The 18,132-nt window shown below is 37.5% G+C and overlaps 1 protein-coding gene across 1 annotated transcript in view; it reads left to right on the forward strand.

Annotated features, from left to right (window-relative positions):
- LOC136263545 (adhesion G protein-coupled receptor L3-like) overlaps positions 1-18,132 on the forward strand; it is a 75,251-nt gene that overhangs the window by 34,431 nt on the left and 22,688 nt on the right. The window contains exons 12-16 of the mRNA XM_066058179.1: positions 8,418-8,458; positions 8,511-8,637; positions 8,690-8,787; positions 14,664-14,775; positions 14,835-14,991. Of these exons, the coding sequence (XP_065914251.1) occupies positions 8,418-8,458; positions 8,511-8,637; positions 8,690-8,787; positions 14,664-14,775; positions 14,835-14,991 (535 nt within the window). The remainder of the gene's footprint in view (positions 1-8,417; positions 8,459-8,510; positions 8,638-8,689; positions 8,788-14,663; positions 14,776-14,834; positions 14,992-18,132) is intronic.

Raw genomic sequence — 18,132 nt, forward strand, 5'->3', positions numbered from 1 at the left:
TAACTGAGCTCTCTCTTATTTCTAGCTGTTCTCTCTACAGAGTAACTTGTTTGTATAGCTGAACTCTTTACAGGTGGTTTTTTGGTTACTGAACTCTACACTGTGACTTGTTTGTAGCAAATTCCCTACAGAGTGACTTGTATGTAGCTGAATTCTCTACAGAGTGACTTACTTGTAGCTGAGCATTGTATAAACTATAAAGTGACTTGTCTGTAGCTGAAATTTCTACAGGTTTACTTGTTTGCAGCTGGTCTCTATAGGTTAACTTGTTTGTATAGATGAACTCTCTACAGGGTAGTTTCTTTGTAGCTGAACTCTCTCCACAGTGACTTGTTTGTAGCTGAACTCTCTAGAGAGTGTAGCCAAACTCTCCACAGGGTGCATGACTTGTTTATAGCTGAACTCTCTTCAGTGTGACTTGTAATGTTCTGATTCTTCTGAATCACTACAGCAATATATCTGTAGCTGAACTCTCTATAGGGTGACTTGCTTCTTGCTGAACTGTCTATAAGATTAACTGTTTGCAGCTGAACTCCCTACAGAATAACTTGCAATGTAATAGAATTCTATAATGGAGTAAATAAATTAGCTGAATGCTCTATTAGGGTGACTGTTCTATTAGAGTATCTCGATCTCGCATATGTTACACGTAGTTAGCTTTGGAATCATAACTCAGTGGTTTGTAATCCGATTCTTCTGTACTACTGCAAGGACTTTCTATGATGATTATTCCAGCTACACACCGATTTTCAGCTCACTGCTCTAAGCGGTTTGCCTAGTAGGCGTGAAAACTAATAGTTTTTTATTCATAAAAATCGATCGCGTAATTGTGACACAGGTTGGGTTTTGTGTCATATCTCGATGGCCTTTAACTGGATTCCTTTCAAACCACAAAAAGGCACTCCTACGTTAGTTACTCCATCTACATAGCAATTTTCAGCTCATTCCTTCAAGCGGTTTACCCTGTGGGCGTGACAGACCTTCGACCTTATTTTACGCAAATAATCGGTCATACCTCGGTGAATCGGATTCCTACCAAACTTGGTACTGAGATTCGCCTTAATGAGCCTTTTAAGTGTGCCAAATTTCAGCCCGATTGGAGCACAAATTCGTGTTTTATGTCGGATTTTGCAAAGTGTGTGAAAAGAAGAAGAAGAAGAAAACGAAGAAAAAAACCCCAAACTTTGGCCGATCGTATCTCGGAAATGGATGGAGCGATTTTCTTCAAATTTGGAATGTGGACTCCCCTACCTAGGCGACACTTTTGTAGCAACTTTGGTTTCAATCGGATAAGGAATCACGGAGCTACAAAGGTGTGAAAATCGCGTTTACTTTCTTCCTGTAAATATACTCACGGTGTGGCGTGCCGGCTTCTTGGGCCGCACGACACACTACCGTGTGTCTTGATGTTCACCTACAGTATTATGCTCCATGTTTTGCTCAACATTAATCTGTGTTAATTGACCATTTCCAAGTACAAAGCTACAATTTTACCTTAAAGTGACTGTTATATTTGAGTATCTCGATCTTTTGTGCAATTTTATGTCCACTTCACAAAAATTACACCTATTATGCCTGCATTTTGCTCATTGCTTTTACCCACCCATTATGCCAAAACATTTTCTGGCTAAATCAATCCATTCCTATTTGTAGACTACTTGTAGTTCATTTCAACACTCTGTGTGCCAGCACCTGTTGTCATTGATCATGTGCTAATACTGTATGCAGTAATATCTCTCCACTGATAACTCCAAACTATTCTGCCATTGATGATTTGTTTTATTTGAATAATGTACACACCCACCAAATTTCAAGATTACGCAAGTGATTAAATGTGAAATGCAGTTGAAACTAGTTTTATAACTTACGCAATATCAACTGTATCAATGCAATAAGAACAAAGCCACTCCTCTTCGGAATGATCTTTGTTTCTACTCCTTTTGGAAACTAACCTGGCTATTTCTATATACCATGCATGAGTAAACAAGCTAAGACCATAAGTGATAACACCATGTGGCAACAGGTCCAGTTTAAATCAGAGAAATTTTGGCTTCATCACAAGTGCAAGTATTGATATCGATCATTAGAATGTATTTCACACCATAAACAACATTCGTAACCATATTAAAAAAGTACAACTGTCACATTCTTCTCCAGCTAACACATTCTTGGCATGGTGATACAAACTAGTAATAGAATTTTTGCCAAGTATGTTGTAAAATGCTTTTCTGGTGGTTGTAATAGCCCTACATAAAAGAGTATAAAAGCTATCAGATATCCCAACAAACAAAGTATAAATTTATGGGGAAATTGTTAAATTAATCCTAAGGTCTGTAATACTATATCTAATCCAAAACAGCCAAGCTGTAAAAAAAGAGTGCGGCCCTCAGAAAGGTTATGGTGAAAAAAGATGTGAAATCCAAGGTGGCGGCCAAGAAATGGCTGTGATGATAGGTTAATAGTAAAAATTTTAATAACGACAAAATTCAGGTGAATTTTGTGCCAAGACCAAGCGGCACCAAATTCACCAGAATTGTTGTTATTAAAATTTTTACCATTAGCCTACCATCACAGCCATTTCTTGGCCGCCATCTTGGATTTCACATCTTTTTTCACCATAGCCTTTCTGAGGGCCACACCCTTTTTTTACAGCTTGGCTGTTTTTGATTAGATTTCACTTCTTTTTGTATTTGTATACCCCAAAGCCAGCCTATGGCCAGCTTTAGGGCTTTTTAACTTATTATTTTTTTCTTTACCACAGGAAGAAGAAAAGATGAAGCAGGGTGATTTCTTTGTAGCTGAACTCTCTACAAGATGATCCTTCTAGCTGATCTCTCTACCAGATGACTTTTTTGTAGCTGAACTCTCTACAATGTAATTCTTCTAGCTGAACTCTCTACAGGGTGACTTGTTTCCAGCTGATCTCTCTACAGGGTGACTTCTTTCTAGCTGAACTCTTTACAGGGTGATTTGTTTGTAGCTGAACTCTCTACAAGGTAACTTCTTCTAGCTATTCTTTCTACAGGGTGATTTGTTTGTAGCTGAATTCTCTACAGGGAGATTTGTTTGCAGCTGAACTCTCTACAATGTAATTCTTCTAGCTGAACTCTCTACAGGGTGACTTGTTTCTAGCTGAACTCTTTACAGGGTGAATTCTTTGTAGCTGAACTTTCTACAAGGCAACTTCTTCTAGCTTATCTTTTTACAGGGTGATTTGTTTGCAGCTGAACTCTCTACATGGTAATTTCTTTCTCTCTACAATGTTACTCTTCTAGCTGAACTCTCTACAGGGTGACTTGTTTCTAGCTGAACTCTTTACAGGGTGATTTGTTTGTAGCTGAACTCTCTACAAGGTAACTTCTTCTAGCTGATCTTTCTACAGGATGATTTGTTTATAGCTGAATTCTCTACAGGGCGATTTGTTTGCAGCTGAACTCTATACATGTTAGTTTCTTTGTAGCTGAACTCTCTACAATGTAATTCTTCTAGCTGAACTCTCTACAGGGTGACTTGTTTCTAGCTGATCTCTCTACAGGGTGACTTCTTTCTAGCTGAACTCTTTACAGGGTGCTTTGTTTGTAGCTGAACTCTCTACAAGGTAACTTCTTCTAGTTAATCTTTCTACAGGGTGATAGCTGAATTCTCTACAGGGCGATTTGTTTGCAGCTGAACTCTCTACATGGTAGTTTCTTTGTAGCCGAACTCTCTACAATGTAATTCTTCTAGCTGAACTCTCTACAGGGTGACTTGTTTCTAGCTGATCTCTCTACAGGGTGACTTCTTTCTAGCTGAACTCTTTACAGGGTGATTTGTTTGTAGCTGAACTCTCTACAAGGTACCTTCTTCTAGCTGATCTTTCTGCAGGATAATTTGTTTGTAGCTGAGTTCTCTACAGGGCGATTTGTTTGCAGCTGAACTCTCTACATGGTAGTTTCTTTGTAGCTGAACTCTCTACAATGTAATTCTTCTAGCTGAACTCTCTACAGGGTGACTTGTTTCTACCTGATCTCTCTACAGCGTGACTTCTTTCTAGCTGAAATCTTTACAGGTGATTTGTTTGTAGCTGAACTCTCTACAAGGTAACATCTTCTAGCTGATCTTTCTACAGGATAATTTGTTTGTAGCTGAAATCTCTACAGGGAGATTTGTTTGCAGCTAAACTCTCTAGATGGTAGTTTCTTTGTAGCTGAACTCTCTACAATGAAACTTCTAGCTGAACTCTCTACATGGTGACTTGTTTGTAGCTGAACTCTCTACAGGGTGATTTGTTTGTAGCTAGGCATGAGGCTATTATGCTCCAAAAATTGAGCATTATGCTTTTGAGCAGTGCTCAAAAAATCACCTATTATGCTTTTGAGAATTGCCCATTATTCCCAAAATTATGCCACCATAATTGGCTAATAATGCCAGTTTATTGCTGTATCAGACCATTTTCATTGATGTTTAAGCTTCAAATAGTCTTGAATTCTTTAGCTGGTTGCTGTATTAGAGAATTTCATTTCAATATGACTGCTTTATTAGAGTAAATAATATTCAATGACTGTTCTATTAGAGTTTCTGACTGCTCTATTAGAGTACCTCGATCTTTTTTAACCGAATTGTGCAATCTGCAGATTTTCCTACTGTTAAAGCTTTATAATCACCTCAAAATGCTAGCATAATTCCTGATTTCCACACATACCTATTATGCCCGAAATTATGCCAGCATAATCGCCGCATCCCTATTTGTAGCTGAACTCTCTACAAGGTACCTTCTTCTAGCTGATCTTTCTTCAGGATAATTTGTTTGTAGCTGAATTCTCTACAGGACGATTTGTTTGCAGCTGAACTCTCTACATGATAGTTTCTTTGTAGCTGAACTCTCTACAATGTAATTCTTCTAGCTGAACTCTCTGCAGGGTGACTTGATTCTAGCTGATCTCTCTACAGGGCGACTTCTTTCTAGCTAAACTCTTTACAGGTGATTTTTTTGCAGCTGAACTCTTTTACATGGTGGTTTCTTTGTAGCTGAACTCTCTACAAGGTGACTTCTTCTAGCTAATCTCTCTACAGGATAACTTGTCTCTAACTGAACTCTCTACAGGGTGATCTGTTCATAGTGGAACTTTCTACTGGGGGATTTGTTTGCAGCTGAACTCTCTACACGATGGTTACTTTGTAACTGAACTCTCTACAAGGTAACTTCTTCTAGCTGATCTCTCTACACGGCAATTTGTTTGTAGCTGAATTCTCTACAGGGTGATTTGTTGGCAGCTGAACTCTCTATTAGGTACCTTCTTCTAGCTGATTTGACTACAGGGTGACTTGTTTGTAGCTGAACTCTCTACAGGGTGATTTGTTTGTAGCTAGGCATGAGGCTATTATGCTCCAAAAATTGAGCATTATGCTTTTGAGCAGTGCTCAAAAAATCACCTATTATGCTTTTGAGAATTGCCCATTATTCCCAAAATTATGCCACCATAATTGGCTAATAATGCCAGTTTATTGCTGTATCAGACCATTTTCATTGATGTTTAAGCTTCAAATAGTCTTGAATTCTTTAGCTGGTTGCTGTATTAGAGAATTTCATTTCAATATGACTGCTTTATTAGAGTAAATAATATTCAATGACTGTTCTATTAGAGTTTCTGACTGCTCTATTAGAGTACCTCGATCTTTTTTAACCGAATTGTGCAATCTGCAGATTTTCCTACTGTTAAAGCTTTATAATCACCTCAAAATGCTAGCATAATTCCTGATTTCCACACATACCTATTATGCCCGAAATTATGCCAGCATAATCGCCGCATCCCTATTTGTAGCTGAACTCTCTACAAGGTACCTTCTTCTAGCTGATCTTTCTTCAGGATAATTTGTTTGTAGCTGAATTCTCTACAGGACGATTTGTTTGCAGCTGAACTCTCTACATGATAGTTTCTTTGTAGCTGAACTCTCTACAATGTAATTCTTCTAGCTGAACTCTCTGCAGGGTGACTTGATTCTAGCTGATCTCTCTACAGGGCGACTTCTTTCTAGCTAAACTCTTTACAGGTGATTTTTTTGCAGCTGAACTCTTTTACATGGTGGTTTCTTTGTAGCTGAACTCTCTACAAGGTGACTTCTTCTAGCTAATCTCTCTACAGGATAACTTGTCTCTAACTGAACTCTCTACAGGGTGATCTGTTCATAGTGGAACTTTCTACTGGGGGATTTGTTTGCAGCTGAACTCTCTACACGATGGTTACTTTGTAACTGAACTCTCTACAAGGTAACTTCTTCTAGCTGATCTCTCTACACGGCAATTTGTTTGTAGCTGAATTCTCTACAGGGTGATTTGTTGGCAGCTGAACTCTCTATTAGGTACCTTCTTCTAGCTGATTTGACTACAGGGTGACTTGTTTGTAGCTGAACTCTCTACAGAATAACTTGCAATGTAATAGAATTCTATAATGGAGTAAATAAATTAGCTGAATGCTCTATTAGGGTGACTGTTCTATTAGTAGGCATTCCAGCCCAATTTTTAAAATTGGAAAAATGGGCTTTTTATATGCTCAATAGATAGAGTATTGATTGCCGATCTCAGAAATATATAGTTTGTTGGGTTGGAATTAGCTACTTGGGCATGCACAGTGCTTAAAAATTGAAAAAAGGTAAAAATTTTCTCCAGGGCTCCCCATACATTTTAAAGGGAAAATGGCACAATTGAATCAGGAAGCCATCTAGTAATCTGGACTATCTTGAAACTGCAGTTGCTTCTAGCTACAAGTTTGTACATGTAATGAGAGTAACTTCAGATCTTATTGGATCTCAGCAACCATTGTATGCTTTTTGGTGAGCAATTATGTTTCACCTACTGCACACTTCTCAACACAGTGGTGCATATCCATAGGCAAGTGGCTATCTCAAGTAAGTAAAAACATCAAGTTAACAACTTATAAAAGCTAACAACTTATAAAAGCAAACAACTTATAAAAGCAAACAACTAAAGTGGAGGTGCCACAATGATGCAACGATACCTAAGGTGGAGTTGTGGTTTCAATTATGGCATTGTTGTGCCTACTTTGAAGTGGTTTATACTTTTGATCTGATGACACAGCCACCAGAAAAATGCTCTGAAGCTGAAAATCGCTAACCCGAGCGAAGTAACTACGCACTTTAAAGTAAGCACCAGTGACTACCTTCCACCCGACAGTACGTTTTTAAAAGTTTTAAAGTACTCTACATACATTACAAGGCTTGAAAAGATTACAAAACAACACAAAACTTACTTATATGTAACGCGCACGATAAAACTAAGATTTTCATGATGATCAGCATGTGGACAAACCCCACAGCGATTTTCATACTCATTGGAGCTCGGACGACGGAGCAATCCCAAGTTAAACACGAGTTGTTATTTTGTGCCAGGGTTCTATTGGGGAATATACGGAGAATTTTTTAATTAAAAAATCTCGGATACTGGAATGCCTACTATTAGAGTATCTCGATCTCCTATATGCTACACGTAGTTGGCTTTGGAATCATAACTCAGTAGTTTGTAATCCGATTCTTCTGTACTACTGCAAGGACTTTCTATGATAATTATTCCAGCTACATACCGATTTTCAGCTCACTGCTGTAAGTGGTTTGCCTGGTAGGCGTGAAAACTAATAGTTTTTATTCATAAAAATCGATCGCGTAATTTTGACACAGGCTGGGTTTTGTGTCATATCTCGATGGTCTTTAACTCGATTACTTGCAAACCACAAAAAGGCACTCCTACGATAGTTACTCCATCTACATAGCAATTTTCAGCTCATTTCTTCTAGCGGTTTACCCTGTGGGCGTGACAGACTTTCGACCTAATATTACGCAAATAATTGGTCATAACTCCGTGAATGTTCATCGGATTCCTACCAATCTTGGTACTGAGATTCACCTTAATAAACCCTTCAGGTGTGCCAAATTGCAGCCCTATTGGAGCACGCATTCGTGTTTTATTCCGGATTTTGCAAAGTGTGCGAAAAGAAGTAGAAGAAAAAAACGAAGAAAAAAAACCCAAACTTTGGCCGCTCGTATCTCGGAAATGGCTAGAGTGATTTTCTTTAAATTTGGAATGTGGACTTCCCTACCTAGCCGGCACTTCTGTAGCAACTTTGGTTTCAATCGAATAAGGAATAACGGAGCTATAAAGCTGTGAAAATCGCGTTTACTTTCTTCCTGTAAATATACTCACGGTGTGGCGCGTCGGCTTCTTGGGCCGCACGACACACTACCGTGTGTCTTGATACAACTTGTAGGTGAAATTATGCTATTTTTTATTAGAGTGAGCGTTAGCAAACTATCTGTATGCTACAGTAGCACAACGTTAAATACGTGTAGCATTAGTACTGTATGTGTTGTTAACCACAATAAAATTATCTTGAGTATTGTCAATGCTTTAATGTGTTACTCTATAGAAGTCTAAGCTACCAAGATGTGTCTTTTGGCAACCCGAGAGGTACATATTATTCATGTGTATATTATGAGTTTATATGATTTTTTTGTTTAAGGGAGTTATGGTCAGATGAAGGTCTAACAACCACAAAGGACAATTCATCTAATTTAACAAAATGCCAATCATCACACTTGACTAGTTTTGCTGTTTTAGTTGACACACAGGGTGCATCAACATCTTCTGTAAGTAAATACAGCAGTCATCTATAGTTTAAACTTAATTGCAATATTACAGACTGGCGAAGCAAAGGTACTATCTATCGTCAGCTACATTGGTTGTGGAATTTCAATACTATCTCTTCTACTTACAATAGTAGCAATGTTGTTTTGGAGGTACTATAAATATGGACAACTGCTTATAAATATATAACAACTGCAGTAGTAAGATGACTTAGTTACTGTGTATATTCACACAATGTACAGTAACTTCATGTGTTGAGAAGCAATTTTTTGGTAATTTTAAACTAGGAAAGCTCTTACAGCGTGCCAACTGTGGAATATAATTATGTACACTTTTACAAAATCATGTATTTACAGTTTGCATCTGTCTGTACAGTGGTTCCTCCATTGTTTGGCCATCAATTAACCAAACATTCCATTTCCTGAATGATAGAAGTGATTGTTCTATTAGAATATTGACAAATTTGAGCAGGGCTCTGGTTCATTTTATCATTTGTTGATTATCTGAATGTACTTAGGGCTCAGTGAGTTAGGATAATAGATGGACCACTGAATAGAGGTGTACCGATAATGGGATTGGCTAAAATATTGGCTGCCACAATATGGTAATTTTTACCAATATCAGTATCGGTACAGAGCAGAACAGCAGGAGGATTGATGTCGCTACTGATATTTATACAGTAGCAATAGTTTGTACATAAAAGGATTATGTATTGGTTTTCTGTGTTATCCATGTGGCTCTTTAGTGCCAGTGGCTTATTGTTCACTCTACAACAAGCACTAGTTGTTGTCTGGACCAGCTTGACTTTGATTCTGATATTGAGAATGTTTAGACCTGTTGGAAAGACTTATTGTTTTTTTCTGCTGTCGACTCTGCCATTCGTACCACCAAGTGGAAGCAGACTAAGTTGAATCATTGGTTTACTGATGATTTATATTGTAAAATGAAGAGCAAAAACTCAGAAGTTGTCAAGTCAAAGTACAAACTATAAGTGATTTACATGTAGTTCACTCCAAGACCAGGCAGGACACCACTGACTATAACTCTTGTTATAACTCTGCTTTGTCTACATCTTACTCAAGCAATACAAAGAAGTTCTAGAATTTCATCAATTCAGCTAAAGGTCATTGTCATCCTCCTCCTCCGCTCAGTTATTCTGGTCAGTTTATCTCAGATGACTATGAGAAAGCCTCTATAGTTAACCAGTATTTTAATTCAGTATTTACCACTGAAGATAGTACCAATATTAAATCTTTGCATGACTCTATCCATTTCCATCCAAAGCTAATCAGTACTATCACTTTTTCACCAGCTAATGTTTATGAGGAACTTATTCACTTACAACATGATAAAGCTTGTGGTCCTGACAGTACATTCCAGCACATCTGTTAAAGGTTGCTGCTGAATTTATAATATTATGTTCTCCCCTATCTAGATGCTGCTATTGATTCAGGTTGTCTACCTAGTGACTGAATCACTGCTAATATTGTTCTGGCACACAAGAAGGGTTATAAACATCTTCTCTCAGCCTATCGCCGAATCAGTCTCACCTCCATCATTGTTAAAGTGATGGAAAGGATTATTCACCATCAACTTTCAGCAGCTTTAGAGCATAATAATCTTATTGGTGAAGATCAACATGGTTTTCATGACAAACATTCCACTGTCACCCTTCAGTTAATGATTGGGCTTCAGTCCTTGAGAGATGCTACTCCATTCACTGCCTGTTGTTAGATCTTGCCAAAGTGTTTGACTCAGTTCCCCACTGTCAACTCCTGCTTAGGCTTGAAAGTCTTGGCATACACGGAAACCTTTTATCATGGTTTAACCTGTTCGCAACTAAGCATTACCAAAGAGTTGTAATTAATACAGTTTCTCTGATTGGCTTCCTGTTAGATCTGGGTCCCCAAGGCTCTGTTCTTGGGCCCCTCTTGTTTTTATTTTATATTGATGAGCTGCACAAAGTAATCCATCATAGCACAATCAAATTTTTTGCTGATGATATTGCTCTCTATAAAGAAATTGTCTCTCCACATGATCAGCTACTCCTCCATGAGGATTTGTGCTCAATTTATAGTGATGTAGACTGTGGCAGATGAAGTTAATCCACTGAAATGTGAACACCTTTAAGTTTCCTATAACTCTCTACCACTTACTTACAACTATACCCTGGCTGTTCAATATGTTCCTCTAAAATCAGTAATTTGCTATCTAGGAATACTCATCAACTCTCACCTTAAATAGGGAGACAAAGTTAAATATCAGGCAGCTAAGGCAACCCGTACTCTTAACTATCTACGACACACCCTCTTCTCATGTCCACATATATTAAAGCAGTTGGGTACAAGTCTTTGGTTAGGCCAATCCTTGAATATGCTTCACCTGTTTGGTGTCTACACACTTCTAAAGACATTATCACAGCTGGAATCAATTCAGCAACATGCTGCACCTTGGGTGTGTGGCAGATGCTGTACCTTGGGTGTGTGGCAGTAGGCGGAATCCTGATACCTCCAACTGGTCTAAATCTTCAGATTCCTGTTTACATGAACTCTGGTAGCCTTCAGTCCATTCTAGATGATCCTACTTTTCTGTTAGTTTAGTCCATGATATCCTACATGAACAAATTTCCATCTGATTTAACAATTTTCGAATGCCAACAGACAATCCATCCACTAACATATTCTATTCCCATTACAACAATCAATCCTTACCATCATTCTTTTTTGTTAACACCCCCTTTTTATGGAATTCTATTCCTTATCATATTCAGATTGTCTTGCATTTCACTCTGCATTTTGTCGTTTTCTTGTTGTGTAATAGTTATTTATTTATTTCCATTAATGTACAAACTCAGATATGTATTGAGTATTGTCATACATGTATAACTGTTTTGTTATTATTTGTGGGTGTCTTACGTATCTGTTGTAATTGTAAACTTGTTCTTGTGTGTGTGTGTGTGTGTGCGTGCGTGCGTGCGTGCGTGTGTGTGTGTGTGTGTGTGTGTGTACTTTGTGTGGGGAACATGGTAACAGGTTTTATGCCTTCTATATACACATGTCTTTTGACAAAAATGGATGGTCTACGTGATAACTAGGTTGATAACTAACATCACGTGATACCATAGAATAATGTACTACAACATTCATACATTATTGGCCTAGCCTAATTAACTACATACTACTGTTCCATATGTATATTTCCTACAGTCTAATGTAATCAAATTCACTATGCTATGAGAAGTCATATAAATACATGCAATTCTAGTATTTGTTGCTGGAAAGCTTTCCACAGTCTTTACAAATGAAACAGTTATAGAGTACCTTCATAACAAACAGAAGGGTCACAAGAAAACTTGCTGTACCAGCTTTCTCACAAGCCATTAAAATGCAGAGTAATGATCTGTTTAAGACTGCATGTGAGTATAGATAAAAATGTGTGTGGGTGCCTAATTGTCTGGATTGTACAATAGAAACCCAAGCTGTATACTACCACAGGCAGAGTATAGCAATGAATACATGCACATGTTGTTGTAGGGTAGGTAAATGTACACTTTTGTTGCTTAAAACTGTAATGCAAATATTGGATCAACTATCGGTTATCGGCTTTTTTGGTAGCATCAATATCGGATATTGGACCAGGTACATACCAAAAACCCATATTGGTACACCTCTACCACTGAATCTATTTTAAGGCTATAAAAAGGAGAATTCATTTGTGTTAAATTTGTGGTACAAGCTTTTTATTGCAAGTGTGTATTAGGGATGCCATGATATAAAATTTTCATGTCAACTATGCCATTTTTACGCTATCAAAAGCAATTTGTTTACATTTTTTACTTCAAAGTTGACATCACTGCTGCATTGACATCACCAAAATTCAAATTGAAATGGGTGGAATCAAAGATGCTTTAAAGCAATGAACTGCTCCTAGATGAAAGTGACATTGTGGTGAGGAAAAGCCAGACTCACAACCTGATGACAAAAAGTAATCCTTCTATGAGTCTGACTCAACAATAATGCCTACTCTAGTGCTGACATGGAAAGTGAAATGATGAAATTCCTGAGAAGTGCCAAGTCCCTAGAATGCTTTGACAAGTTCCCCAAAGTTAAATGATTGTTCAACACGGCAATTCTGTCCAGTGCCCTGTTGAGAGACTGCTAAGTCCTGGTAGTCTTGTTTTTAATCTGAAACGAAACAGATTGTGTGATGACAAGTTTCAACAATTATTGTTAATGAGATACAACAAAGATTTTGTTGACCTTAGTCAATTTTTACATTCATGCTGTTGTTGTGTAGCATACAGTATGTACTTTGTGGAAGTTTTGTTTTGTAATGCCTAAGGTGTATGCTGTATTTGCTACAACCTATAGTAGTTTGTTGTTGCTTGCTATAGAAAGTACGTTTTATGGAAAATCATTAGGTTTAGTTTGCACTGAGCCTGACAAACACAAAATCATCTAAGAGGCTGTGATTCATTCCTCTTTTGTAAACGTAATGAGTAACTACTACATATTGAGTAGTAAGTAACTGTTACAATAGCAACTGTTTTTAAAAATAACAAATAATAATGTAATGTACTATTATTAAGTTAATCTATAATTTGAGTAAAAAGTAACTGTAATTACATTACTCTATTTAAAAGTAACCAGTAATATGTGACTGGGTCTGTGAAAACAGGGCATGCGGACATAAACTATACTTCATCACATAACAGATCATATCTCAGCATTGGAATAAAATATTTACGTTCAGTAGCTTATGTTGTTAAGCCGATTAATGTTCAAGTGGGGCTGAAAATTCTGAGTGGTGATAGTTTGAAAAAGTAGGCAAATTTTGTGTGCCAACATGCCCTGTTTTTGCAGACCCAGTCACATATGTAATAATTTATTTAATATTTCCAACTCTGTGCCCCAACTACTGTATGAATTATTGGTACTTAAAGTGGCCATTATGTATTGTTTTCATTTATATTCAGCTGATTGCACAGTGTTAGGGTAAAAAAAAGAACAGTTCAAGAAGTGTCTCTGCAATCAATCCAGTCACTATGGAACATATGCACAACTTCGCCAATTCCATTACAAAAGTAGGAAAGCCGCTAGTGTAAATCAATACCTTGCACTATCAACAAAGAAAAGTAAGACAAAAAGGAGGAAAAAAGATATGTCCATGATGTATGTATTGTACTGTATGTACTGCGGTATGTCAAAAGACACCTGTTGGGCTGAAGTGACTCAAAAAATTCAAGCCCATATATATATATATATCCTTAGCTGTTATTGAATTATACTTGTCTCTCAATTTAGTTAGTAAAAAATTCCACTGAATAAAATATGTGTTTTTTTGGCAACCTGTTGGAAGTATTTTGGGTCATACTGAAGGCAATTTTGGGAGAGGTTATGCCTAGCCAGTATTACCAAGGTGCTATGAAGGTATTATGTGAGCTGGTTTCTGGTCAATATTTTTATATGAAAGTACAACCTTGATGATCCCTAATATACAGGTATAGTACTACTGTACTGTATGTTGATTCTGTACAGTGGTCCCTGGATTATCTGAACTCACTGGGCCCTGAATGTGCTCAAATTATTATAAATGAAGCTCATTGATTTATATACAGACCATTGTTCAATTACTGTAATAGAATGCACAGCTTAGATGAACCACTCTAATAGAACAGTCAGTTATAATGTTCAGATAATGAAATGCTAGTGGCTGGGTGATGGAGGTGCTAGGTTTTATCCACTACTACAACACAAACTAGATTTACAATCATTTTGTATTAGAACACTTGACTGTGTTAGTGACTGTATCATAGCAAAGCTTCTGTGTTATTTGTGATTCTTGTTAAAACCCACATAAGTATGTCTGGTTTCATGTTGTACGTACATGTTGTCTTATTTTACATGCATAATGATGTATGTGTATCATACTGTAGTTAAAATTTAGAAGTCAAATCTGTTTTATATGCTTTTCAAAAGCTTGGAGTCTTGGTATGTGTCATATACATACAATTTTGCTTCTTTTATAGAAAATCTGTATATCAGGGTGTCCACAATTTCAATCACTTTAACCTGGCATTATCATTGATGATTGGTTTGATTATTTTTACTAGTTCTATAGAAACTGCAACAGACAATGAGGTACGTAGTAATATAATTTTACATGCTGCCGTAGATGTTTTGTTTTACTATGTACATAGGTTGCCTGTGCTGTGGTTGCAGGATTGTTACACTATTTTTTCCTTGCTGCATTCACATGGATGTTATGTGAAGGAATTTACCTATTTGTGCATTTGAATTTCATATTTTACTCTGGATTTTTCACAAAATGGTATTTCTTTGTTGGACTAGGCTATGGTATGTTACAAGATAAAGTATTGATAATCAATTGTTAAGTAAGGTGCATGTACAGTGTATACATGTATGTAGGAATATTTTTGTGTCTCCTCACACTGCTTTTTACTATTTCCACTATATGTTGAGGAAATAAATTCACAAAATGTTATAAATATAATATGTATACAATCGGCTATACCTACCTTTGTATTCATGAGGAAAACAGAATAACTTTGATTGTGGGACTGATTGTTCTCTACTTCCTTTACCTATTATTAAAGACATTGACTTGGGTTACTTTGCTCTTGTTTGTTGTGGAGAATTACTATTGTGAAAATCCTCTTGAGCATAATGCAGTCACTAACACTGTAAGTTGTACTGTGGCACCCTACCTATTAAGAAGAGACAATTTCTGTAAAACAGTTTGTGTTCTGTTCCTTTTACTCAAATAAAGCATAATAACTTTAAATATCTAGCAGCTATTCCTCCAACAAGAAGGTAAAAAGACAAAAAGAGATCCCCAAATGCATGTCTAATCCATTCCAAGAAAACTACCAGTGATGTCTTCAAATGCTTGTGGTGTGAAGGAATACACCACACAAATTGTACTAGTCTAACTTCTGTGCGATGCATTGATATAGCTAATACAAGTACTGTATTGCTAATTATTGTATTAACCTGCACCTGGTGCTTACACTCACTGCCCATTGCATTAAAATAATATCATAGTCAAATAATGATAGTTGTACACAATAGAAATGAGTTATACATTAATCACTTAGCTAGTTTTATGTCATGCCTATCTGAAGCATCTTTCAGTTAGTCAATTAGCAAGCTGATAATCAGGATAAAATTATGTGATTGGATTTGTAAAAGGGATCTTCCACACACATCCAATTCTTTGAACCTGGAACACCATAATTAACTTAGTGATAAAGAATATATTTATAGAACTTTGTGTGGGCAAGATCTAAGGAAAAATGTACTTTAAATTTCATAAAGTACACTTTAGGCTGGCAAACAGTACTTTATTAACTACAAAGAGTGCTTTATTGCACTACAAAGAGTGCTTTATTTGTTCAAGAAAGCACTCTTTGTGGTGCAAATAAAGCACTCTTTGTGGTGCAAATAAAGCACTCTTTGTGGTGCAAATAAAGCACTCTTTGCGGTGCAATAAAGCACTCTTTGCGGTGCAATAAAGCACTCTTTGTGGGTAACAAAGCACAGTTGCTTACGTGCCCTAGTGCAGGCTAATAGCCCGCAGCACTCACGCCAGTACAATTAAACACCCAAGCCAGTGAAAGCTGATAGCCCTTGCCGTACTGAGTGGTCAATCACCCCAGCCAACACGAGTGCTACCACTAGATTGCTTTATAGACATACCAATTATTGGTTGGAGAAGCTAACATTGTTGTTACATTTGTTAATGTAAACGGACAAACCCTGGAGATATCACAGAAATACTTCACCATGTGTCACAATAGAATCAATTGTGAGTTTTAACCAAAACCTGCCAAAATATGTGATGAACATCTACCATGGTGAACTATGGTGGACTATGCATGAGTTATTTTGTTAAACTAGTCTGTGTGTGTGTCCAGGCTGCTAATAATTCATGCAACATGTGTTAATTGCGAGTCCTAGTGTAGGGTCCGCAACGCGAAAAATCGATATCCTCTAATCAACTATCTAACTATTGTCATGTGTTAGGCTAAGTGTAACTTGAATAACACCAGCGTGGCAGCCAAGTTTGTCACTTTCTTCTGGTAGAAAACGATACAAATGTCTTAAAATCACGTGATTTTTCGTTCTAGCAGTTCGTAGGGTTCTTCGTATGCCACGATATTCACTCTCAACATTGTTCAAGTGGTCTATCATCAACTCAAAGTATTGGTAGTTTGATTTTATTGGTCAGTTTCCGGTGGCAGCACAATCTGTGCAGCTTTTTGGCGACAGACAAAATGTTTCTTGCTCTGGAGCACAGGACAAGGAGAGCAGCAACTGCGCCGTGGATCAGCAATGACCAGTACTAGGTAAAGTATCTGCATGCGGAGTATGGTTATAATTGAAGCTTGTTAGCCATCTGGCTGAGCCATCTATATGCTGAAATTCAGCCAAAATGACGCGATTTTTGCAAACAAATACCAGAATGGTTGATACATCAGTGAGACAGTCTCCAACAGCAAGGATACGAAGCTTATAAACACCTAACAATACGGCTATCTCGCCCAGTAAACGCAAAGAGCAATCCAATGCATGAAATAAGCACTCACGTGATCGAAATTCAAATCGCGAAAATACCCATGAAATCACTTTCATTTCTGAATAGGAACCATGCAGTGTGCTCCTTTTGTAAATATTTGTGTTAATTGTTCACCCTGGCGTGGTCTGGGCCAGTGCGGGTGTGTTTTATGCTGTGATGGCATCATAGGGAGAGTCTCAGACTGCTGGGCTAATCGAGAAGTTGAACCTAATGCACACAAACTGATTGTCACTTGATTCCAAGTGATTTTAATGTCATTGGAATAGATTATGATTGTATTTTCCGAGATTTGAATACTGATCACGTGAGTGCTTATTTCATGCATTGGATTGCTCTTTGCGTTTACTGGGCGAGATAGCCGTATTGTTAGGTGTTTATAAGCTTCGTATCCTTGCTGTTGGAGACTGTCTCACTGATGTATCAACCATTCTGGTATTTGTTTGCAAAAATCGCGTCATTTTGGCCGAATTTCAGCATATAGATTGCTCAGCCAGATGGCTAACAAGCTTCAATTATAACCATACTCCGCCTGCAGGTACTTTACCTAGTACTGGTCATTGCTGACCCACGGCGCAGTTGCTGCTCTGCTTGTCCTGTGCTCCAGAGCAAGAAACATTTTGTCTGTCGCCAAAAAGCTGCACAGATCGTGCTGCCACCGGAAACTGAACAATAAAATCAAACCACCAATACTTTGAGTTGATGATAGACCACTTGAACAATGTTGAGAGTGAATATCGTGGCATACGAAGAACCCTACGAACTGCTAGAACGAAAAATCACGTGATTTTAAGACATTTGTATCGTTTTCTACCAGAAGAAAGTGACAAACTTGGCTGCCACGCTGGTGTTATTCAAGTTACACTTAGCCTAACACATGACAATAGTTAGGTAGTTGATTA

The sequence above is a fragment of the Dysidea avara genome, chromosome 1, assembly GCF_963678975.1.
Source record: "Dysidea avara chromosome 1, odDysAvar1.4, whole genome shotgun sequence".
Classification (NCBI taxonomy): Eukaryota; Metazoa; Porifera; class Demospongiae; order Dictyoceratida; family Dysideidae; genus Dysidea; species Dysidea avara.